The sequence below is a fragment of the Stegostoma tigrinum genome, chromosome 8 (genome assembly GCF_030684315.1).
Source record: "Stegostoma tigrinum isolate sSteTig4 chromosome 8, sSteTig4.hap1, whole genome shotgun sequence".
Taxonomy (NCBI): Eukaryota; Metazoa; Chordata; class Chondrichthyes; order Orectolobiformes; family Stegostomatidae; genus Stegostoma; species Stegostoma tigrinum.
The window spans coordinates 102,563,356-102,588,533 of record NC_081361.1 but is presented as its reverse complement, the minus strand read 5'-3'; the positions used below and the strand labels follow the sequence as shown (position 1 = coordinate 102,588,533).

The window sequence follows — 25,178 nt, the reverse complement described above, 5'->3', positions numbered from 1 at the left end:
CAGCTTCTCCAGTCTCTCCGCATTCACTGAAGTCCCTCATCCCTCTTCCCATTCCAGTAAATCACCTGCGGTCCCCTTTCCAAGGTCTCCTCTTCGTAAAGACTGGGACCCAGGATTGGACACAATCCCCTGCTGCATCTGACCGTTGTTGGTGAATATGGGACAGACTCTCCTGGATGTTGTCCTCCAGATCATTGTTAGAAACAGCAGGATGCTGTGGGCTTTAAGAACTATTTTGTTAACCTGGCCAAGAAGAAGCTTAGGTCTCCCTCAATCCATTCCGTTCTTATATGGGATTCGGTGATGGTGACACCATTGATTGTCAAGGGGCAGTGGTTAGATTGTCTCTTATTGGTGATGGTCACAGCCTGGCATTTGTGTGGCGCGAATGTCACTTGCCACTCGTCAGCCTGAGCCTGGATATTGTCCGGATCTTGTTCCATGTGAACATGGACTGCTTCAGTATCTGAGGAATCGCAAATGGTGCTGAACATTATGCAATCATCGGCGAGCATCCCCACTTCTGACCTTATGATGGAGGGAAGGTCATTAATGAAGCAGCTGAAGGTGGCTGGGCCAGGGACACTACCCTGAGGAACTCCTGCAGAGATGTCCTGGAGCTGAGATGATTGACCTCCAACAACCACATCCATCTTCCTACATGTTGGTATGACACCCACCAGCAGAGAGTTTGTTCCCCGATACCCATTGATTCCAGTTTTGCCAGGGCTCCTTGATGCCACACTCAATCAAATGCAGCCTTGATATCAAGGGCTGTCAGTCTCTCCTCACCCTCTGGAATTCAGCTCTTTTGTCCATGTTTGAGCCAAGGCTGTAATGAGGTCAGGAGCTGAGTGTCCCTGGCAGAACCCAAACTGGGCGTCACTGAGCAGGTTATTACTGAGCAGGTGCTGCTTGGTAGCACTGTTACCGACACCTTCCATCACTTTACTGATGGTCGAGAGGAGACTGATGGGATGGTAAGTGGCCGGGTTGGATTTGTCCTGCTTTTTATGGACAGGACATACCGGGGCAATTTTATCCACTGTAAGGTTGATTCATATGGAGTGAAGTGAATTGGCTGAAGACTAGTATCTGTGATGCTGGGAACCACTGGAGGAGGCTGAGATGGATCATCCACTCGGCACTTCTGGCTGAAGGTTACTGTGAATGCTTCAGCCTTATCTTTTGCACTGATGTGCTGGGCTCTTCCATCATTCAGGACGGGGATATTTGTGGAGCCTCCTCCTCCAGTGAGATGTTTAATTGTCCACCACCATTCACAACTGGATGTGGCAGGACTGCAGAGCTTAGATCTGATCCGTTGGTTGCGGGATCACTTATCTCTGTCTGTCACTTGCTACGGTCATTGTTTGGTGGCTTCACCAGGTTGGTACCTCATCTTCAGGAATGCCTGGTGCTGGTCCTGGCATACACTCCTGCACTCTCCATTGAACCAGGGTTGATACCATGCCTTGATGGTAATGGTTGAGTGGGGGATACGCCGGGCCATGAGGTCACATGAAGTGTAGGTGCCGGTGTTGGACTGGGGAGAACAAGGTCAGAAATCACACAACACCAGGTTTTAGTCCAACAGGTTTACTTTAAATCACAAGCGATTGAAGCACAGCCCCTTCATCAAGTGAAGTGAGAGAGAAGCACACAGACAGAGAATTTATAGGCAGAGAGATCAAGGTCAAAGAGGTTCACAGATTGTACAAATGCTGTGAGTGCAGTGTCGAATAAGAAGCTTCTGCAGGTGATCAAAGTATCAGACATGTGGGTAAAGTATCAACAGCTGAGTAGCCAGTGAAGGGGTGACCTACAGTTCGATTCAATGATGTAGAGAGATAATTCAAAAAAATTAAAAATAAGGTGTTGCTGGAGACAAACCAAATGGTTGGAATAACATGACAGGTATAAGATCCACTGAGGGTATTCTCAACGTGAAGGGTTAGGGATTAGGGTTTAGGGTTAGGGGTTAGGGTTAGGGATTAGGGTTAGGGTTAGGGATTAGGGATTAGGGGTTAGGGTTAGGGGTTAGGGGTTAGGGTTAGGGATTAGGGTTAGGGTTAGGGTTAGGGATTAGGGTTAGGGGTTAGGGTTAGGGTTAGGGGTTAGGGTTAGGGTTAGGGATTAGGGATTAGGGTTAGGGTTAGGGTTAGGGATTAGGGATTAGGGTTAGGGGTTAGGGTTAGGGTTAGTCTCACCTGCGATAGGGTTAGGGTTTAGGGTTAGTCTCACCTGCGATAGGGTTAAGGTTAGGGTTAGGGTTAGGGGTTAGGGGTTGGAGTTTAGGGTTAGGGGTTAGGGTTAGGGTTAGTCTCACCTGCGATCGGGTTAAGGTTAGGGTTTAGGGTTAGTCTCACCTGCGATAGGGTTAAGGTTAGGGTTAGGAGTTAGGGTTAGGGGTTATGGGTTGGGGTTAGGGGTTAGGGTTAGGGTTAGCCTCACCTGCGATCGGGTTAAGGTTAGGGTTTGGGGTTAGGGTTAGGGTTAAATGGTTGGAATAACATGACAGATAGAAGATCCACTGAGGGTATTCTCAACGTGAAGGGTTAGGGATTAGGGTTAGGGGTTAGGGGTTAGGGTTAGGGTTAGGGATTAGGGTTAGGGTTAGGGGTTAGGGTTAGGGTTAGGGATTAGGGATTAGGGTTAGGGTTAGGGTTAGGGATTAGGGATTAGGGTTAGGGGTTAGGGTTAGGGTTAGTTTCACCTGCGATAGGGTTAGGGTTAGGGTTTAGGGTTAGTCTCACCTGCGATAGGGTTAAGGTTAGGGTTAGGGTTAGGGGTTAGGGGTTGGGGTTTAGGGTTAGGGGTTAGGGGTTAGGGTTAGGGTTAGTCTCACCTGCGATCAGGTTAAGGTTAGGGTTAGGGGTTAGGGTTAGGGTTAGTGTCACCTGCGATAGGGTTAGGGTTAGGGTTTAGGGTTAGTCTCACCTGCGATAGGGTTACGGTTAGGGTTAGGAGTTAGGGTTAGGGGTTACGGGTTGGGGTTTAGGGTTAGGGGTTAGGGTTAGGGTTAGCCTCACCTGCGATTGGGTTAAGGTCAGGGTTAAGGGTTAGGGTTAGGGTTAAATGGTTGGATTAACATGACAGATAGAAGATTCACTGAGGGTATTCTCAATGTGAAGGCAGCACTTTATCTCCACGAGGACTGTGCAGTGGTCACTCTTACCGATACTGTTATGGACAGAGAGATCTGTCAGAATATGAGGAAGGACTTCTGTTCATGTATCGATTTTCCCTTTGAATTGCTATTCTTGAAAGCTGTCCTGGTCAGTGCAAGATACAAACGTTCAATAAAATTTGTCATGGATTCAACAACAGTCATGTTTTGTGTGAATAAGTAGCAGTTAGTAATTTTTATTTGTTGTTATTGGCAGCTTTGGGCCCAAAGGTGGTTGGTGTTGCTGTAGCACAATATGCCTTTTCAGCGAGAGACATGAGGGAGCTGTCACTGCAGGAGGGAGACATGGTGAAGATTTACAGCAAGAACGGACCCAATGGATGGTGGCGAGGAGCTGTCAATGGGAGGGTGAGTGACACTGCCCTGGGAGCACACTGTGAGTGTGAGTGTAAGTGTGAGTGACACTGCCCTGGAAGTGCGCTGTGAGTGTGAGAGTGAGTGTGAGTGACACTGCCCTGGGAGTGCTCTGTGAGTGTGAGTGTGAGTAACACTGCCCTGGGACCGCGCTGTGAGTGTGAGAGTGAGTGACACTGCCCTGGGAGTGTGCTGTGAGTGTGCATGTGAGAGTGAGTGTGAGTGACACTGCCCTGGGAGTGCACTGTGAGTGTGAGACTGAGAGTGAGTGACACTGCCCTGGGAGTGTGCTGTGAGTGTGCATGTGAGAGTGAGTGTGAGTGACACTGCCCTGGGAGTGCACTGTGAGTGTGAGACTGAGAGTGAGTGACACTGCCCTGCAAACGCGCTGTGAGTGTGAGAGTGAAAATGAGTGACACTGCCCTGGGAGTGTGCTATGAGTGTAAGTGTGAGTGTGAAAATGAGTGACACTGCCCTGGGAGCGCGCTGTGAGAGTGAGTGACACTGCCCTGGGAGCACGCTGTCAGTGTGAGTGTGAAAATGAGTGACACTGCCCTGGGGTTGCGCTGTGAGAGTGAGAGTAAGTTTGCAAGTGTGCATGTGATTGTGAGTGACACTGCCCTGGGGTTGCGCTGTGAGTGTGAGAGTGAGCGTAAGTTTGCAAGTGTGCATGTGATTGTGAGTGACACTGCCCTGTGAGTGCGCAGTGAGTGTGAGAGTGAGTGACACTGCCCTGGGGTTGCACTGTGAGTGTGAGAGTGAGTGTGAGTGACACTGCCCTGTGAGTGTGCTGTGAGTGTGAGAGTGAGTGACACTGCCCTGGGAGCACGCTGTGAGTGTGAGAGTGAGCGTAAGTTTGCAAGTGTGCATGTGATTGTGGGTGACACTGCCCTGTGAGTGTGAGAGTGAGTGACACTGCCCTGGGAGCACGCTGTGAGTGTGAGCGTGTGAGTGACACTGCCCTGGGAGTGCGCTGTGAGTGTGAGAGTGAGGGTGAGTGTGAGAGTGAGTGACACTGCCCAGGGATTGCACTGTGAGTGTGTGTGAGATTGAGTGACCCTGCCCTGGGATTGCTCTGTCAGTGTGAGTGTGAATGACACTGCTCTGGAATTGCACTGAGTGTGAGAGTGAGTGTGGGTGTGAGTGACACTGCTCTGGGATTGCACTGTGAGTGTGAGTGCGAGTGTGAGAGTGAGTGAGACTGCCCTGGGATTGCACTGTGAGTGTGAGAGTGAGTGTGAGTGACACTGCCCTGTGAGTGTGCTGTGAGTGTGAGAGTGAGTGTGAGTGACACTGCCCTGGGAGTGCGCTGTGAGTGTGAGGGTGTGAGTGACACTGCCCTGGGAGCGCGCTGTGAGTGTGAGTGTGAGAGTGTGAGTGACTCTGCCCTGGGAGTGTGCTGTGAGTGTGAGAGTGAGGGTGAGTGTGAGTGTGAGATTGAGTGATACTGCCCTGGGATTGCTCTGTCAGTGTGAGTGTGAATGACACTGCCCTGGAATTGCACTGAGTGTGAGAGTGAGTGTGGGTGTGAGTGACACTGCCCAGGGATTGCACTGTGAGTGTGTGTGAGAGTGAGTGACCTTGCCCTGGGATTGCTCTGTCAGTGTGAGTGTGAATGACACTGCTCTGGAATTGCACTGAGTGTGAGAGTGAGTGTGGGTGTGAGTGACACTGCCCTGGAATTGCACTGAGAGTGTGAGAGTGAATGAGCATTGGAACCAGGCTTAGTCTGTGTGTGGACATTGCTCTGAGAGTTTGACAGCTCTGAATGAGGCCATTCAGCCCATCGAGCCAATGCACGCTGTTGAAAAATGATCCAGCCAATCCCAGTCAGTCTAGCAAATATCAGGCAATGTGGGGAAGATGGGATGGTTCTCCTTCGACCAGAGAATGTATCGGGAGGTTTAACCGAAGAGTTCAAAATCATGATGAGCGTTGATGTAGTAAATGAGAAGAAAGTGTTTCCAGGAGCAGGAAGCTCAGTGAGCAGGGAGAGAGATTGGAGGGAATTGGGAATACCCCCCAGAGAGCGGGTGTGTTTTATGCAGTAAGTTATTGGGAGCTGGAACACGCTGCCTGAAAGGAGGGTGACAGCAGATTCATCATTACTTTCTAACGGAAATTGGGGGAATACTTGTAAACGGGTGTTTTCAGGGCGATAGGGAAAGAGCAGAGGAACAGGATTAATTAGATAGAATTCTCAAAGACCCAGGATGGGCTTGATGGGCAGAATGGTCTGCTGCTGGACTGTTAGGATCTCGGTGTGAACCATTGCCCTGAGCTGGGATGTCGGACTTTCGGAGGAGTGTCCTCTTGCTGCGCGTTGGGACATTTCCCAGTTTGACCATCAATCGGTCAGTTTGGTTGCTTTCAGGTTGGTTGGTTTCCATCCACGTATGTGGAAGAAGAGGATGATTGTTTTCCAGACTGACTCCTTGCCGCAGCGGATGCTCGAGGATTGGTGAACTAACACAGATACCCATGTGCTAACCATCTTGGAGACAGTGGGGAGGATTCTGTCCCTGCCTCATGTGCAGGGGGCGATGTGGTTTCAGGAGCTGATGGGTTCTTCATTGGGATGACAGGAATCTCTGCCGGAAACATAGTGAGACTCTGTTCTGGGACAGGCTGAGGATCTGATTGCGGGCAATTACCTTGGAATCCAAAACGAGGAGCAGAGTCACCTGGACTTTGAGAGGATTCAGATCAGGCTTTGAGCAGATTGACAGACAGCCTTGATGTATCACTGGGGCTCTGCCGTTTCTGTGCCTCTGTGGAACCACTATTTGAGTGTTACTTCTGGCTGGATATTAGAATCAATTTAATTTAGCAAAGTCCCATCTGTTTACACAGCCCAAGAGCCAGATCCACGCTGAGCTCCATCAGACCAATTTGAAAACAGTTCAAACTGTTCAACCACTTTGTTGGAAAATAAATCCAATCAAGAACAAATCAGACTCAGTGACTGGTCCCAAACAGCAAACATATCTGACTGGCAGGCAGCTTCCCCTCAAAATCAGAGCATACCCCGAACATCAAACCCCAACCCAAAGAATGGAACGCAAACTTAAAGCTGACACTCTCACAGCAATACTGAGGGAGTGCCGCACTGTCGGAGGGTCAGTACTGAGGGAATGTCACACGGTCAGAGGGTCAGTGCTGAGGGAGTGTCACACTGTCATAGGGTCAGTACTGAGGGAGTGGGCACTGTCAGAGGGTCAGTACTGAGGGAGTGCCACACGGTCAGAGGGTCAGTACTGAGGGAGTGTCGCACGGTCAGGGGGTCAGTGCTGAGGGAGTGCCGCACTGTCGGAGGGTCAGTACTGAGGGAATGTCACACGGTCAGAGGGTCAGTGCTGAGGGAGTGTCACACTGTCATAGGGTCAGTACTGAGGGAGTGGGCACTGTCAGGGGGTCAGTACTGAGGGAGTGCCACACGGTCAGAGGGTCAGTACTGAGGGAGTGCCGCACGGTCAGAGGGTCAGTACTGAGGGAGTGGGCACTGTCAGAGGGTCAGTACTGAGGGAGTGGGCACTGTCAGAGGGTCAGTACTGAGGGAGTGTCACACTGTCAGAGGGTCAGTGCTGAGGGAATGTCACACGGTCAGAGGGTCAGTGCTGAGGGAGTGCTGCTCTGTCAGAGGGTCAGTACCGAGGGAGTGAGCACTGACAGAGGGTCAGTACTGAGGGAGTGCCGCACTGTCAGAGGGTCAGTACTGAGGGAGTGCCGCACTGTCAGAGGGTCAGTACTGAGGGAATGTCACACGGTCAGAGGGCCAGTACTGAGGGAGTGCCGCACTGTCAGAGGGTCAGTACTGAGGGAACGCCGCGCTGTCGGAGGGTCAGTACTGAGGGAGCGCCGCACTGTCGGAGGGTCAGTACTGAGGGAGTGTCACACTGTCAGAGGGTCAGCACTGAGGGAGTGTCACACTGTCAGAGGGTCAGTACTGAGGGAGTGTCACACTGTCAGAGGGTCAGCACTGAGGGAGTGTCACACTGTCAGAGGGTCAGTACTGAGGGAGTGTCACACTGTCAGAGGGTCAGTACTGAGGGAGTGAGCACTGACAGAGGGTCAGTACTGAGGGAGTGTCACACTGTCAGAGGGTCAGTACTGAGGGAGTGTCACACTGCCAGAGGGTCAGTACTGAGGGAGTGAGCACTGACAGAGGGTCAGTACTGAGGGAGTGTCACACTGTCAGAGGGTCAGTACTGAGGGAGTGCCGCACTGTCAGAGGGTCAGTACTGAGGGAGTGTCACACTGCCAGAGGGTCAGTACTGAGGGAGTGAGCACTGACAGAGGGTCAGTACTGAGGGAGTGTCGCACTGTCAGAGGGTCAGTACTGAGGGAGTGTCGCACTGTCAGAGGGTCAGTACTGAGGGAGTGTCACACTGTCAGAGGGCCAGTGCCGCACTGTCGGAGGGTCAGCACTGAGGGCGTGTCACACTGTCAGAGGGTCAGTACTGAGGGAGAGCCACACTGTCAGAGGGTCAGTATTGAGGGAGTGTCACACTGCCAGAGGGTCAGTACTGAGGGAGTGCCGCAGTGTCAGAGGGTCAGCACTGAGGGAGTGTCACACTGTCAGAGGGTCAGTACTGAGGGAGTGTCGCACTGACAGAGGGTCAGTACTGAGGGAGTGAGCACTGACAGAGGGTCAGTACTGAGGGAGTGTCGCACTGTCAGAGGGTCAGGACTGAGGGAGTGCCGCACTGTCAGTGGGTCAGTACTGAGGGAGTGCCATACGGTCAGAGGGTCAGTACTGAGGGCGTGCCGCACTGTCAGAGGGTCAGTACTGAGGGAGTGCCACACTGTCGGAGGGTCAGTGCTGAGGGAGTGTCACACTGTCAGAGGGTCAGTACTGAGGGAATGTCACACGGTCAGAGGGTCAGTGCTGAGGGAGTGCCGCACTGTCAGAGGGTCAGTACTGAGGGAGTGCCACACGGTCAGAGGGTTAGTACTGAGGGAGTGCCACACGGTCAGAGGGTCAGTACTGAGGGAGTGCCGCACTGTCAGAGGGTCAGTGCTGAGGGAGTGCCGCTCTGTCGGAGGGTTAGTGCTGAGGGAGTGTCGCACTGTCAGAGGGTCAGTACTGAGGGAGTGTCACACTGTCAGAGGGTCAGCACTGAGGGAGTGTCACACTGTCAGAGGGTCAGGACTGAGGGAGTGTCACACTGTCAGAGGGTCAGTACTGAGGGAGTGTCGCACTGTCAGAGGGTCAGTACTGAGGGAGCGTCGCACTGTCAGAGGGTCAGTACTGAGGGAGCGCCGCACTGTCAGAGGGTCAGTACTGAGGGAGTGTCGCACTGTCAGAGGGTCAGTACTGAGGGAGTGTCGCACTGACAGAGGGTCAGTACTGAGGGAGTGTCGCACTGTCAGAGGGTCAGTACTGAGGGAGTGCCGCACTGTCAGAGGGTCAGTACTGAGGGAGTGTCACACTGTCAGAGGGTCAGTACTGAGGGAGTGTCGCACTGACAGAGGGTCAGTACTGAGGGAGTGTCGCACTGTCAGAGGGTCAGTACTGAGGGAGTGCCGCACTGTCAGAGGGTCAGTACTGAGGGAGTGCCGCACTGTCAGAGGGTCAGTACTGAGGGAGTGCCACACTGTCAGAGGGTCAGTACTGAGTGAGTGCCACACTGTCGGAGGGTCAGTACTGAGGGAGTGCCGCACTGTCGGAGGGTCAGTACTGAGGGAGTGTCGCACTGTCAGAGGGTCAGTACTGAGGGAGTGTCGCACTGTCAGAGGGTCAGTACTGAGGGAGTGCCGCACTGTCAGAGGGTCAGTACTGAGGGAGTGCCGTACTGTCAGAGGGTCAGTAATGAGGGAGTGCCACACTGTCAGAGGGTCAGTACTGAGTGAGTGCCACACTGTCAGAGGGTCAGTACTGAGGGAGTGTCGCACTGTCGGAGGGTCAGTACTGAGTGAGTGTCACACTGTCGGAGGGTCAGTGCTGAGGGAGTGCCACACTGTCAGAGACTCAGTACTGAGGGAGTGCCGCACTGTCAGAGGGTCAGTGCTGAGGGAGTGCCACACTGTCAGAGGGTCAGTACTGAGGGAGTGCCACACTGTCAGAGACTCAGTACTGAGGGAGTGTCGCACTGTCAGAGGGTCAGTACTGAGGGAGCGCCGCACTGTCAGAGGGTCAGTGCTGAGGGAGTGCCATACTGTCAGAGGGTCAGTACTGAGGGAGTGCCACACTGTCAGAGGGTCAGTACTGAGGGAGTGTCGCACTGTCAGAGGGTCAGTACTGAGTGAGTGTCGCACTGTCAGAGGGTCAGTACTGAGGGAGTGTCACACTGTCGGGGGGGTCAGTCTGTCAGATTTATCACAAGGGCTTGTCAACTATCTGAAGTGATTTCCGAAATCCCCAATGCTCAAATTGTTGGCTCTTTCCTGTGGGGGTGGGGTTGAGGGTGGGGATCAGTAATGCTCTTTATGTTATTATTCATCTCTCGACTGCGGTGACTAACAAAACAGATTGTCTGCTTATTATCTTATTGTGGGATCTTGCCATGTACATATCAGCAGCAGTGTTTCCTGTGACCCAGCAGGGACCAAATCTTCAGTGTGTTTTGTTGTCTGGGATGCCCTGCGGCAGTGAACGGTGCTATACAAATGCAGTTTCTTGGTGTCTCAGTCAATTTTCAAGTGGGAGTTCATTCCTTCAGTAACATGGATCAAATGACTGGAATCAAAACCAACTGACCTTGATCCCCATTGGTGCCAGGGTCACAGGATCAGGGAGGCTTAATGTCAGGGTGAATTGTATTTCTGCCTCACTGTTTGATACTGAGCTCCAAAGGATGTACAGATTCTTTCAAGAAAGTTTCAATAAAAACCCTTCATTAATCTAGAGATTGTTTGCTCCGAACCTTTCTTCCATGAATTGTGTTTTGGTCATTGTGTCAAGTTATTCCGGTGCAGGGTGCCTGAGAAACAGCTCGTCACACGCTTCAGGATCCAACCCTGAGTCTCGGTCACTCAGTGATCGAGGAGTTTTTATTGTCCTGGGGACGTCCTTTGTTGAAAATTCCTATTTTCTCAAGCAGCAAATTGTAGGATGTGAATACATTATCTGTTTATTTTTTGGTACTTTTGATTGTGAACTCATTCAGGATAAACCCCCTCTATCAGGTCCCCCCTCAGCACTCTCTGCTCCAAAGTAAACAGCGTGAGCTTATCCAGCCTCTCTCTGCTGCTAAGATGCTCCTTCCCAGGCAACATCCTGATGAATCTCCCTCTGCTCCCCCTCCAATACAATCACATCATTCCCATAGTGTAGGGACCGGAACTGTACACAGTGCTCCAGTTGTGGTCGGACCAAATCCCTGTACAGCTCCAACATCACCTCCCTGCTCTTGGAATCTATCGATAACTGATCAAAGAAAGTGCTCTGTATGCCATCTTAACTCCCCCATTAACCTGTCCTACCACCTTCAGGGATCTGTGGACAATCACCCCGAGATCCCCCTGTCCCTCTGAGCTTCCCAGTATCCTGCCATTCAGTGAGAACTCCCTTGTCTTGTTCCTTCTTCCAAATGCATCCCCTCACAGTGATCAGGGTTAATCTCCAGCTGCCATTCATCTGCCCATCTATCCTGCTGTAATCTAACGCCTTCCTCCTCACTGTGTCCCACCTGGACAATCTCCATGTCACTGACAAACTTACTTATCACCCTCCCACACTTTCCCATCTACACTGTTTAGGAATATCGCAAACAATAAGGAACCGAGCACTGAACCCTGTGGTACGCCACCGTACATTGGGCTCCAGTCACACAAACAGCCCTCTACCACCTCCCTCTGTACCCTGTTGCTCAGTCAACTTTGAACTCATCTTGCCAAGTTATCTTTGACCCCATAAGCTTTTACTTTCTTTATGAGTTTCCCATGTGGAACCTTATCAAAGGCCTTGCTAAAATCCAGTAAAATACACCAACTGCGCTATCCTCTTGGGGAGGCGATGGCCTAGTGGTATTATCGTTGGATGCTTAATCCAGAGACACAGATAATGTTCTGGGGACCTGTGGTCGAATCTCGCCACAGCAGATGGAGGAATTTGAATTCAATAAAAAACTGAATTAAGAGTCTAATGATGACCATGAATCCATTGCTGATTGTCAAGACAATCTCATCCGGTTCACCAATGTCCTTTAAGGAAGGAAACTGCCATCCTTACCTGGTCTGGCCTACATGTGACTCCAGACCCACAGCAACATGGTTGAATATTAACTGCCCTCTGGGCATTTGGGGATGGGCAATAAATGCTGCTTAGCCAGTGACGCCCACATCCCATGAACAAATAAAGTAAAAAAAACCCTCATCTACATACTTGGTCACCTCCTCCAACTCCACCGACTTTGTGACACATGACCCTAATTCTTTGAAGAGGTGACCAAACACGTGGATGAAGGTGGAGCGTTGGGTGTGGTATACATGGATATAAGTAAGGCATTTGATAAGGTTCCCCATTGGTAGGCTCATGCAGAAGGTAAGGAAGCATGGGATAGGGGGAAATGTGGCAGATTGGATTCAAAATTCACTGACCCTTAGAAGACAAAGGGTCGTAGTGGATGGAAAATATTTAGTATGGCGCTCAGTTACGAGTGGTGTACCACAAGGATCTGTTCTGGGTCCTCTTCCATTCGTGATTTTTGTAAATGATTTGGATGTAGGAGTGGAGGGGGGATTCGTAACTTCACAGATAATATGAAGGTGGGTCACGTTGTGGGCAGTGCGGAGGGCTGTTCTAGGTTACAAAGGGACACTGATAGGATGCAGAGCTGGGCTGAGAAGTGGCAGGTGGAGTTTAACCCTGAAAAGTGTGAGGTGATTCATTTTGGAAGGACAAACCTGAAAGCAGAATACAGGGTTAACAGAAAGATTCTTGGCAGTGTGGAGGAGCAGTGGGTTTTTGGGGTCCATGTCCACAGTTCCCTGAAAGCTGCCACCCAGGTGGATAGAGTTGTTAAGAAGGTGCATGGTGTGTTAGCTTTCATTAATAGAGGGATTGAGTTCAAGAGCCATGAAGTTATGCTCCAGCTATACAAAAGCCTGGTTCGGCCACCTCTGAAGTATTGTGTCCAGTTCTGGTCGCCTCACTACAGGAAAGATGTGGAAACATTGGAAAAAGTGCAGAGGAGATTTACCAGGATGTTGCCTGGAATGGAGGGAAGGTCTTACGAGGAAAGGTTGAGAGAGCTAGGGCTTTTCTCTTTAGAAAGACGAAGGATGAGAAGTTACTTTATCGAGGTGTACAAAATGATCAGAGGTATAGATAGAGTGGACAGCCAGAGGCTTTTTCCTCGGGTGGAGGTAACTATTACAAGGGGGCATAGTTTTAAAGTGAAAGGAGATAGATATAAGGGAGACGTCAGAGGTAGGTATTTTACTCAGAGAGTGGTCGGGGCATGGAATATATTGCTGGAGAGGGGAGTGGAGTCGGCCTCATTAGGGGCATTTAAGCGACTATTAGATAGGCATATGGATGATAGTATAAGGCAGGGGTGGAGGTCAGATAGACTTAAGGTTTAGGGTAAAAGTTCAGCACAACATCGTGGGCCTAAGGGCCTGTACTGCGCTGTACTGTTCTAGGTTCTATGACCTCCGTCAGACAAAGCCCTAATCAAATTTACCGCTTCAATTCTCTCCTTCAGAACTTTGTCCAACTGTTTCCATCCCACTGAGGTCATTCTTGCTAATCTGTAATTCCCTGATTTTCCTTTACCACCTTTCTTATGAACAGGACCCACATTCATTGTACTCACATGGACGGGCACCTCCCCTGTGGCCAGAGATGATATATAAATTCAGGCCAGAGCCCCTGTAGATCCTTCTTGCACCTCCCACAGCACGACTCAGCCGCACCCAGAGATTTGTCCACATTTAAACCCATTGAAACTTCTAATACTTCCTCATTCCCTCCTTCAATTAGTTTTAGCTTTTATTCATAGAGGGATCGAGTTCCGGAACCAAGAGGTTATGGTGAAACTGTACAAAACTCTGGTACGGCCGCACTTGGAGTATTGTGTACGGTTCTGGTCACTGCCAGAGTAGGATATTATAAGTAGGATGTGGAAGCTTTGGAAAGGGTGCGGAGGAGATTTACTAGGATGTTGCCTGGTATGGAGGGAAGGTCTTACGAGGAAAGGCTGAGGCACTTGAGGCTGTTTTCATTAGAGAGAAGAAGGTTGAGAGGTGACTTAATTGAGACATATAAGATAATCAGAGTGTTAGATAGGGTGGATAGGGAGAGCCTTTTTCCTAGGATGGTGACGGCGAGCATGAGGGGGCACAGCTTTAAATTGAGGGGTGAAAGATATAGGACAGATGTCAGAGGTAGTTCCTTTACTCAGAGAGTAAGGGAATGGAATGCTTTGCCTGCAACGGTAGTAGATTCGCCAACTTTAGGTACATTTAAGTCGTCATTGGATAAGCATATGGACGTACATGGAATAGTGTAGGTTAGATGGGCTTGAGATCAGTATGACAGGTCGGCACTTCGAGGGCCGAAGGGCCTGTACTGTGCTGTAATGTTCTATGTTCTATGTTCAATCTGCTCAAGGACCTCACAATCCCTCTCCCCAAATTCCGTCCTCCTCTTGAGTGAAGACTGATGTGCAGAACTAGTTTAACCTCCTGCCAACACCTTCTGGCTCCAATCACAGATTGTCCCCTCACTCCAGCCCTTTCCCTGGTTACCCCCTTCCCCTGAGAAACAGATGGAATATCTGAACAAATCCCTGTAAGTTTACCCATCAGCATTTTCTCACCCCCCCCCCCACCCCCACACTGTTGTCCTCGTGGCTTTCTTATCTTCCTTGCTACACTTTTCATTCTCCACTAGGGCCCTCTGTTGTTTTGCTCCCTCTGTAACTGTTATACATCTCTCTTTTCGATTTATCTTGTCCCGAGTATCCCAGCGCACCTAGGATTCCCTGGGATTGCTGCTCCTGCACTTCTCTCTAAAGGGAACATGATGGCCCTGAACCCTTTCCAATCAACCTCCCCTCCCTGCCCCTATGCCCACGTGCCCCCGTTCCCACATGCTCAGCTGTGGATGTTTCCACAAGGAACCAAGTAGTTTGCTTCCTGAAAACCTCAGAGAAGGAATACAGAGATGGAGCATCATGATCAGCAAAAGGATAATCTCAGCAAACACTGTGGGCAGAGGCCATTCCCTTCCCCGTCTTTCCCTCCATCCATAGTGTAGGGATTAGAACAAGGTCAGCAGGTGGACTTCATAGAATAGGAGTTCCCTGATTGGGGCCGTTAATCTGGTCCAAACAGGGAGCCCTGGCTGACAGATACAAACCAGAGCCACAGAGGTTGTGTTCACACTGAGAGTTCACTCTGAGGGAGCTGGACCAGTGTCAGGGATCTCCATGTCTAAATAAAGAGTGAATTGTTGACAGATACCAGCCTCTGTGGAGTTATTTTACATAACATCCATTTTTTTTATGTCTGTCTGTGCATGTTGAGAGTAGCAGAGTTTTATAAGTGGGTTTGCGTTTTATCTAGAAAAAGTAGGAACAGGAAGAGACCATTCAGCCCCTCGAGCCTGTTCTACCATTCAGTGAGATTATGACCGATCTGCAGCCTAACACCATATACCTGCCTTCGGCCTATATCCCTTGATACCTTCGCTTAACATAAATGTATCTGTCTCAGATTTAAAATTAATAACTAATCCTACACCCACTGCTGTTTGTGGAAAAGTTCTGAACTTCTCCCACCCTTTATATATCAAAGTGCTTCTTAACATCTCTCCACACTTTTCTCAGACTATGCCCCAGCCAGTGGGAATAGTTTATCTTTATCTATCTATCTTTCCCTGTTAATTTCCTGAAGACTTCGATCAGATCACCCGTTAACCTATTAATTTCTGCAGATACCAGATCTGATTTGTATAATGTCTCCTCATAAATTAAACCCTGAATTCCAAGCATTATTCCTGTAAACCTGCGTTGTATCCCTCCAAGGCCAATCTGTCCTTCCTAAGGTGTGGTGCCCAGATCTGCTCATGGTGCTCCAACTGGGGTCTAACCAGGGGCTGTGTATAACTGCAGCATAACTTCTGCATCCTGTATGCCAGTCATCCAGATATAAAGGCCAGCATCCCATTAGAGTTCTTGGTTTATTTTCTGCACCTGTTTGTGACATTTTAAAGATTTATGCACCTGAACCCCAAATCTCTTTGGACATTCAATGCATTAACTTTGTTTTATCGGGCACGTTATGAACCAATGCTCTTGATTAACAGACAACAAATATATACCTCAAAAACTGCGAAGATGACTATTATCATGATCTCTGTGATGTCTGAGTCATCAGTTGATGGTGTGAGTGAGAAGGCTGTCTGCTGGTAAGTTTTATTTAAGGCAAAGTTGCATTATTATTTAAGTTACATTGACTTTATGAACCTCTTGATTGTCTGGAATATTTGATAACCCCAGACTCCTGGTCCCATAGGCGCTGGTTAATAAAAAGGCTTGCTGTACTCTGATGTATCGTTTCTCGGAGCGAGTTGGGCCGAAGAGTTTGTTTCCACGCTGTCTGACTCTAACTCCATAACTCCATCAACCTCTTTATCCATTCACCTAGTCCTTCAATATGCCTTTATAGTGATAGCATTAAATTACACTGTCCACAGTGCGTACCCACTGCCTAACTTTGTGTCACCCTGTTGTAACCCCCTTGTTTAAGAACGGATCAAGGCAAAAGATGGAAAATTATAGGCCGATTAGCCTAACCTCGGTAGTTGGTAAAATTCTAGAATCCATTGTTAAGGATGAGATTTCTAAATTCCTGGAAGTGCAGGGACAGATTAAAACAAGTCAGCATGGATTTAGTAAGGGGATGTCGTGCCTGACAAACCTGTTAGAATTCTTTGAAGAGGTAACAAGTATGTTAGACCAGGGAAACCCAGTAGATGTTATCTATCTAGACTTCCAAAAGGCCTTTGATACAGTGCCTCATGGGAGGCTGCTGAGCAAGGTGAGGGCCCATGAGCTACTGGCTTGGATTGAGGATTGGCTGTCTGACAGAAGGCAGACAGTTGGGATAAAAGGCTCTTTTTCGGAATGGCAACCGGTGACAAGTGGTGTCCCGCAGGGTTCAGTGTTGGTGCCACAGCTATTCACCTTTTATATATTAATGATCTGGTTGAAGGGACTGGGAGCATTCTGGCGAAGTTTGCCGATGATACGAAGATAGGTGGACAGGCAGGTAGTACTGAGGAGGTGGGGAGGCTGCAGAAAGATCTAGACAGTTTAGGAGAGTGGTCCAGGAAATGGCTGATGAAATTCAATGTGAGTAAATGTGAGGTTTTGCACTTTGGAAAAAAGAATACAGGCATGGACTATTTTCTAAACGGTGAGAAAATTCGCAAATCAGAAGTGCAAAGGGATCTGGGAGTGTTGGTCCAGGATTCTCTAAAGGTTAACTTGCAGGTAGAGTCCGTAATTAAGAAAGCGAATGTAATGTTGTCGTTTATCTCAAGAGGGTTGGAATATAAAAGCAGCGACGTGCTTCTGAGGCTTTATAAGGCTCTAGTTAGACCCCATTTAGAATACTGTGTCCAATTTTGGGCCCCATACCTCAAGAAGGACATACTGGCGCTGGAGTGTGTCCAGCGGAGATTCACGCGGATGATCCCTGGAATGGTAGGTTTAATGTATGATGAACTGCTAAGGATCCTGGGATTGTACTCATTAGCATTTAGAAGGTTGAGGGGAGATCTAATAGAAACTTACAAGATAATGTACGGTTTAGAAGGGGTGGACGCTGGGAAGTTGTTTCCATTAGGCGGGGAGACTAGGACCCGTGGGCACAGCATTAAAATTAGAGGGGGTAAATTTAAAACTGAAATGAGACGACATTTCTTCAGCCAGAGAGTGGTGGGCTTGTGGAATTCATTGCCGCTGAGTGCAGTGAAGGCTGGGACGTTGGATGCCTTCAAGGCAGAGATCGACAAATTCTTGATCTCAGAAGGAATCAAGGGCTATGGGGAGAGTGCAGGGAAGTGGAGTTGAAATGCCCATCAGCCATGATTTAAATGGCGGAGTGGACTTGATGGGCCAAATGGCCTTACTTCCATTCCTATGTCTTATGGCCTTATGATCACTGCAAGTTTTTATATATATGTTCCATCTGTAAATTCTTACACCATTATCTAAGTTGTTAATAAATAATTTGAGTAACTAGTTGAGCTATAGTTTGATGATTCATAATTGTCTATCAGAAGTTTGAGCCTATTTGTTTGTAATATATAGTATTTTTTGTTAAGTACAAATACCTAGTAAAAATTACCATCAACCTGGGCCTAAGGAACAGGTACATTGGAGGAGTCTCTATGCTCTTTCACTTTTGTAATGTGTGTGGATTTCTGACTCACTACCCCAGTGTTGTGGGATGAGGAACAGGGAAAGCTGTACCCAGGAAACTCGAAGGGAATGAGTGCTGAGTGCCTTCGCTGGGAGTTACCAGCTGACAGATACAGTCGTCAAGACATACCGCGATTCACAGAAACGAATCTTGAGGAGAATATCAAGAGAGTGAAACGGTCAGTGAGAGCAAAACGGTCAGTGAGAGCGAATCGGTCAGTGAGAGCAAATAGGTCAGTGAGAGCAAATAGGTCAGTGACAGCAAAATGGTCAGTGAGAGCGAAATGGCCAGAGAGAGTGAAATGGTCAGTGAGAGCAAATCGGTCATTGAGAGCAAACTGGCCAGAGAGAGCGAATCGGTCAGTGAGAGCAAAACAGCCAGAGAGAGTGAATTGGTTAGAGAGAGCGAATCGGTCAGTGAGAGCAAATTGGCCAGAGAGAGCAAAATGGCCAGTGAGAGCGAATCGGTCAGTGAGAACGAAACAGTCAGTTGAGAGCGAATCGGTCAGTGAGAGCGAATCGGTTAGAGAGAGCAAATCGGTCAGTGAGAGCAAAACGGTCAGTTGAGAGTGAAATGGCCAGGGAGAACGAATCGGTCAGAGAGAGAGAATTGGCCAGTGAGAGCGAATCGGTCAGTGAGAGCAAATCGGTCAGTGCGAACGAAATGGTCAGTTGAGATTGAAACGGCCAGTTGAGAGCGAATCGGTCAGTGAGAGCGAAATGGTCAGTGATAGCGAATCGGTCAGTGAGAGCAAAAAGGCCAGTGAGAGCGAAACGGTCAGTGAGAGCGAAACGGTCAGTGACAGAGAATCGGTCAGTGAGAGTGAATCTGTCAGTGAGAGCGAATCGGTCAGTGAGAGCGAAACGGTCAGTGACAGAGAATCGGTCAGTGAGAGGGAATCAGTCAGTTGAGAGTGAAACGGCCAGGGAGAGCGAAACAGCGAGGGAGAGCAAATCGGTCAGTGAGAACGAAACAGTCAGTTGAGAGTGAAACGGCTAGGGAGAGCGAAACGGTCAGTTGAGAGCAAATCGTCAGTGAGAGCGATTCGGTCAGTGACAGTGAATCGGTCAGTGAGAGCAAATCGGTCAGTGAGAGCGAAATGGCCAGTGAGAGCGAATCGGTCAGTGAGAATGAAGCAGTCAGTTGAGAGTGAAATGGCCAGGGAGAGGGAAACGGTCAGTTGAGAGCAAAACGGTCAGAGAGAGCGAATCGGTCAGTGAGAGCGAAATGGCCAGGGAGAGCGAATCGGTCAGTGAGAGCGAATCGGCTAGAGAAAGCGAATTGGTCAGTGAGAGCGAAATGGTCAGAGAGCTGCACCAGGTGTTAAACTGGAGCCTCAGGCTGACCTTTCAGGTGGAGCCTGTTGCAGCTTTAAAGAACAGCAGGAGGTGATATCCCAGAGAGTCTTTGCCGAGACTTATCCCTTAAACAACTTCACAAACAGATTATCACATCATCGACAGCTTGTTATTTGCTGAAAAGTCCTTGATTGGCTGGAAAATGCTGTGGCACATCCTGAGCTGGTGAAAGGTGCTATTTAAATGCAGCTCCTCTGTTTGTTTGCCTCGGAGTCGGCCCCAGGGTTGTTGTGATTGGAGAATGGAGATGAGCTGCTGTCTCAGTTCCCCTGGGAAATTCTCTCACTCCACATCCTGGTGACTCCTGGCTGTGTCCAGGATCTGGGATGTATTTGGCATTAGTTCCAGTTAGTTTTTCCCTGGGATAGTCTGGCTGAGGGAGGGAAGTCTGGATTCTGCTGTATTTTCTGCACCATCCCGTGAGGCTCTGGGGGCTGGCAGCTGCTCAGAGGGGCCCATGGTCGTTAGCAGTGATGAGCAGGGCAGTGAGGGAGAGCAGCAGGCTGTGGAAGCTTGGTTCTTGGGGTGAGTGTGAGACACAGGCTCCTGTGCCCTTCCTGCACTGGTGTTTCTCACACAGCAATCCCGTGTATGGAGGCTGGCACAAGCACCGGCCATTGTCCTCACACACTCCCCCATTCTCACACCGGCTCAGCACGTTATCACAAACACTGGCTGCAAGGAAACACAGAGGTCAGCTCAATGACAATTTCACCAAGTCACAGCGCGTTTCAATGCCCCCCAGCACCCAGCTCCAACTTTTAGAACATTCCCATCGACAAATATCTACACCGTGAGAATCGATCGAAGGGCAGTCACAGTTTGTAAAGGAAAGGCCAACCACGAAACATAGAAATGAAGGAATCGGGGGAACAGGAAAGGAAATCAGAGAGCGAAATGATCCCAGAATAGAAACTGAAACTAGTAAATAATCCACAAGGAGAACCAGCCAGGAGGCAGATGGAGTGACTGAGGGATCCACACGATAAACTCACAGATTTCAGCAGAATCCTCTGGAGAGCAGTTTGTGTCTCAGTGTTTACAGGCAGAGGGTCACTGTGGCTGGCAGGTTAAATGGAGACACTGAAATAGGCATTTAAAAACAAAAGGGGGAGATAATAAATGGATCGATGTAAAGGATCATTCGAGCTCACACCTGGATTGAATCTCACTGAGAATTTTAGCGGAGTTTGGGGAGAGATAGCAATCACACTCTTACAGATTTCTAACAAGTCTCGGGGAAAGAGGGCTGTACATAGGAAATGGCAGAGACTGAGTGGGATTCCTGTATTTCAAAAGGAGCAGAGAACGATCCTGGGAACTGTAGATTTATTCCTGTAAAACCAGAGCGAGGGAAGCTGAGAGAAACTTTCCTTAAAGATGACTGAGAAAACCTGGAGAAGGTGAAAATATGAGCAACCGTGGTCAAAAGAAAGTGCAGATTCCAAAAAGGAAACTAGTGCAAGAAGTGAGGGTTGATAAGAGGAATCTAGTCGATGTTGTGTATTTGGAGTTTTCAATGTCCTTTGATAAGATGCCGCTGAGTGAGCTCATGGGGAAGGTGAGACGAAGGACATGGGGCAGAGTGAGCTCTTGGGGAAGGTGAGACCATGAGGAGGAGGGACATGGGGCAGAGTGAGCTCATGAGGAAGGTGAGACCATGGGGAGGAGGGACAAGGGGCAGAGTGAGCTCATGGGGAAGGTGAGACCATGTGGAGGAGGGACATGGGGCAGAGTGAGCTCATGGGGAAGGTGAGACCATGAGGAGTAGGGACAAGGGGCAGAGTGAGCTCATGGGGAAGGTGAGGCCATGAGAAGGAGGGACATGGGGCAGAGTGAGCTCATGGGGAAGGTGAGACCATGTGGAGGAGGGACATGGGGCAGAGTGAGCTCATGGGGAAGGTGAGACCATGAGGAGGAGGGACATGCGGCAGAGTGAGCTCATGGGGAAGGTGAGACCATGGGGAGGAGGGACAAGGGGCAGAGTGAGCTCATGGGGAAGATGAGACCATGAGGAGGAGGGACAAGGGACAGAGTGAGCTCATGGGGAAGGTGAGACCATGAGGAGGAGGGACATGGGGCAGAGCGAGCTCATGGGGAAGGTGAGACCATGAGGAGGAGGGACAAGGGGCAGAATGAACAGAAAGTTGCCTCAGAGAAAGCACTGACCATGGGGCAATGGGACAAAGTGGATGATGAATTGTTGACAGAGGGACCGAGGATGGAATTCTGGGCACAGATCTGAGCCTGGTTCTTTAGGAAGGGTGTGAGGGCTTTGGACAGGGTTCTTTCAGTAAAAACCTGTGTGTGTGTCCCCGGTTACTCTGCTCTTGGATGCCCTGCTGTCTCTGAGAGCCAAAAGGCAGGATGGAGTGAGGACAGGAGTTGGGTAGGATCGGTACTGACCTCGACAGCCCCTGTGCCAGTAATATCCAGGCAGACACTTGTCACACTTGGGCCCTGTTGCTCCAGACTTGCAGATACAATACCCCGTGTCATTACAGCGTCGGTGCAGAGCGCCATCAGGGTTACACTGACAGTCTGTAGGAACAAGACAACACACACATGCTGTACACTGTATACCGTAGACTGCACACCGCATACTGCATACAGTACACTGTACACTGTATATTACACACTGTGTACTGTACACTACACTGTACACTGTATTCCGTACACTGCACACTGCATACTGTACACTGCATACTGTATACTGTACACTGCACACTGTATGTTACGCACTGTATACTGTACACTACACTGCACACTGCATACCGCACACTGCACACTGTACATTGAGATTACTGAATCAACACATCAACACTAACTCAGCAACACACCTGACTGGGAGTCAGGACAAGGAACAGTGAGACTCTGTGACTAACACAAGTCTCTAAAACTCCAGGAGCAGTTTCAATGCTGCCCCCACTGATTGCGCACAGCCCGGGTCCCAGTTTCCCCAGAATCTGCACAGATTCCCAATGCCAGGAAAAACAAACATTAGCTCCACTGTCCCAGGATCGAATTCACCAGCAGGGAGGAGAGACCTCATTGGTATCAAACCATAGGTCACACTTGGGAAGCAGTGAACATTTCTGTCCCTGTGTTATAGGCAGCTGGAGATCAGTGGAGAATGGGGTGGGGGGGGATTAAGATTGACAAAAACACCCCAGAACAAACAGGGACTGTCAGGAAGGGCTGGACAGGCAGGAGGCTGTTGCTCCCGACAAGAGGTGGCAGAGAATCTGATGTGAGGGAGCTCTGTAAAATGATGGGGGCGAGGGAGGGTGGGGTTCACTGGCAGACAGAGAGAAGGTGTCCCCCCACCCCTGACTGTGTCGGGGAGACCAGAACGCGGGGCCATCAATATCAGACAGTCTCCAATAAATCCCAGCAGGAATTCAGGAGAAAACCTCTTCCCCGAGGGACTGGGGAGAATGTGGGAATCACTCCCACATCATAGGGGGAGTTGGGGGTGGGGGGAATGTGGGACTGATCCCACCACAGGTAGAGGGTGAGGGGATTATTGTGGGCACATTCAGGGGAAAGCTGGACCCTGGGGAAAGCCTGATTGGGGGGTGGTGGGGGAAGCAGCGGGGTGAAATGGGGGGTGTGGGGGGTGTGGGAGAGTGCGGCTCAGAGCAGGCACTGACCTAAGCAGATGTTGTGATGGTGGAGCTGAGCTGTAGGGTTTCGATGGTAGCCCAAACGACACAAGTGGCAGCGTCGGCCCCTGGTGTGGTGTCTACAGTTCACACAAACAGCAGCATGGAACAGCTGGAGGAAACTGCACCGGGTCGAGTGTCCGAAACATTGACAGTCTTGTAAGGAAAAGACAGAGACGGGTAGGTGCAGCAGCGACAGCATGGCCGGGTGGGGTGGGGAGGGGGTTTGGCCAACATGCTGCACCACTCAGAGGGAGGGAGAGGGTACGGAGCGAGAGGGGAAGGACGGAGGGACCAAGGGGGTAGGGAGGGAGAGAGGGAGAGGGGAATGATGGAGAGGGGGGGAGGGAGAAGTAGAGCGGGGAAGGAGGTAGGCAGAGAGGGAGGGAGAGAGAGAGAGGAATGAGGGAGAGAGGGAGGGACAATGAGAGAAAGTGGGAGAGTGAGGGAGAGACAGGAGAGTGTGAGGGTGTGAGAGATGGAGTACAGTGTGACTGAGTGATTGGTGGGGGGTGTGCAATGCTGAGGGGTGGTGATGACAGATGGCCGTAAGGACCCTGACTCATTCCTGTTCACATTCATTCAGAAGGTGGTAACAGATGGTCCCAATCCTAGCTGAGGGTTCGGGGTTGTGGGCTTAGGGCCCAAATTAACAACGTCCCACATCCCCAAAGGTCCAGAACCAGAAACACAAATCCTGAACTTCTGAGGAGTTACAGTCACTCTGGGGAGAGTAAGGTCACTCTTAGTCAGTGTGGAGAGTTACAGTCACTCTGGGGAGAGTAAGGTCACTCTTAGTGTGGAGAGTTACAGTTACTGTGGGGAGAGTAAGGTCACTCTTAGTCAGTGTGGAGAGTTACAGTCATAAAGTCATACAGATAAACAGCATGGAAACAGACCCTTTGGTCCAACTCGTCCCTGCCGACCAGGTTCCCTAAATTAATCGAGTCCCATTTGTCCAGCATTTGGCCCTTAACCCTCTAAATCTTTCCTAACCATATCCCCATTCCGATGCTGTTTAAATGTTGTAACTATACCAGCGTCCACCACTTCCTCTGGCAGCTCATTCCATACACGCATCACCCTCTACATGAAAAAGTCTCCCCTCAGAGCCTTTGTAAATTCTTCCCCTCTCGCCTTAACCCAATGCCCCCCTAGTTTTGGACTCCCCCCACCCTGGGAAAAGTCCTTGGCTGTTTATCCCCTGGTCACCCTCAGTCAGTTACAGTCATTCTTGATCAGTTATGGTCACTCCGAGTCAGTGGCGGTCTCTTTCAGTCAGTTACGGTCATTCTTCATCAGTGTGGGGAGTTATGGTCACACTCGGTCACTCTTGGTCAGCATGGGGAGTTACGGTCACTCTCAGTCACTCTTGGTCAGTGTGGGAAGTTATGGTCATTCCCAGTCAGTCATAGTCACTCCTGGTCATCGTGGTCAATTTTGGTGAGTTGCAATCACCCTTGGTCAGTGAGGGGAGTTACAGTCACACTTGGTCAGTTATAGCCACTCTTGGTCCATGTAGAAAGTTTCGGTCGCCCTCCGTCTGTTATGGCCACTCTTCATCAGTCATGGTCAGTTATGGTCACTCTTGGTCAGTGTGGGGAGTTATGGCCAGACTCGGTCAGTTACAGTCCATCTTGGTCAGTGTGGGGAGTTATGGTCACTCCCGGCCAGTAATGGTCACTCTCAGTCAGGGGTAATGTTTCGGGAGTTCGCTCTATGAAGGGTTTGGAATGATGTGAGCAGCATGCGAAGGGTTAATGATGAGGACTAGTTTAATGTTAAATCCATAATAAATGTGAATGGATTGTGAGAGTGAGACTCACCCAGTTCCCATTCCGGTATCTGGGAAATCAGGATTACAACAGGATCAAACCTGTTCCATAAGACCATAAGACATAGGAGTGGAAGTAAGGCCATTCAGCCCATCAAGTCCACTCCGCCACTTAAATCATGGCTGATGGGCATTTCAACACCACTTCCCTGCACTCTCCCCGTAGCCCTTGATTCCTTGTGAGATCAAGAATTTGTCGATCTCTGCCTTGAAGGCATCCAACGTCCCGGCCTCCACTGCACTCCATGGCAATGAATTCTACAAGCCCACCACACTCTGGCTGAAGAAATGTCTCTTCATTTCCGTTATAAATTTATCCCCTCTAATTTTAAGGCTGTGCCCACGGGTCCTAGTCTCCCCGCCTAACGGAAACAACTTCCTAGCGTCCACCCCTTCTA

At 49.8% G+C, this 25,178-nt stretch overlaps 2 protein-coding genes across 6 annotated transcripts in view; one reads left to right on the top strand and one right to left on the bottom strand.

Moving 5' to 3' along the window:
- The window catches only part of LOC125456016 (guanine nucleotide exchange factor VAV3), a 196,626-nt gene extending 189,615 nt beyond the window's left edge, over window positions 1–7,011 (top strand). The window contains exons 27-28 of the mRNA XM_059648207.1: window positions 3,387–3,538; window positions 5,919–7,011. Of these exons, the coding sequence (XP_059504190.1) occupies window positions 3,387–3,538; window positions 5,919–5,975 (209 nt within the window). The 3' untranslated portion in view covers window positions 5,976–7,011. The remainder of the gene's footprint in view (window positions 1–3,386; window positions 3,539–5,918) is intronic.
- A 9,990-nt stretch (window positions 7,012–17,001) lies between these two features.
- LOC132209911 (netrin-G1-like) overlaps window positions 17,002–25,178 on the bottom strand; it is a 141,347-nt gene continuing 133,170 nt past the window's right edge. For 2 of the 5 annotated variants that reach the window (XM_059648202.1, XM_059648203.1), the window contains 3 exons: window positions 22,935–23,102; window positions 21,688–21,822; window positions 17,002–19,956 (listed from right to left, as the gene is read on the bottom strand). In XM_059648202.1, coding sequence (XP_059504185.1) covers window positions 19,727–19,956; window positions 21,688–21,822; window positions 22,935–23,102 — 533 coding nt within the window. In that variant the 3' untranslated portion in view covers window positions 17,002–19,726. Of the gene's footprint in view, window positions 19,957–21,687; window positions 21,823–22,934; window positions 23,103–25,178 lie in introns of those variants that run through there. The other 3 variants (XM_059648204.1, XM_059648206.1, XM_059648205.1) reach the window with 3 other exon arrangements.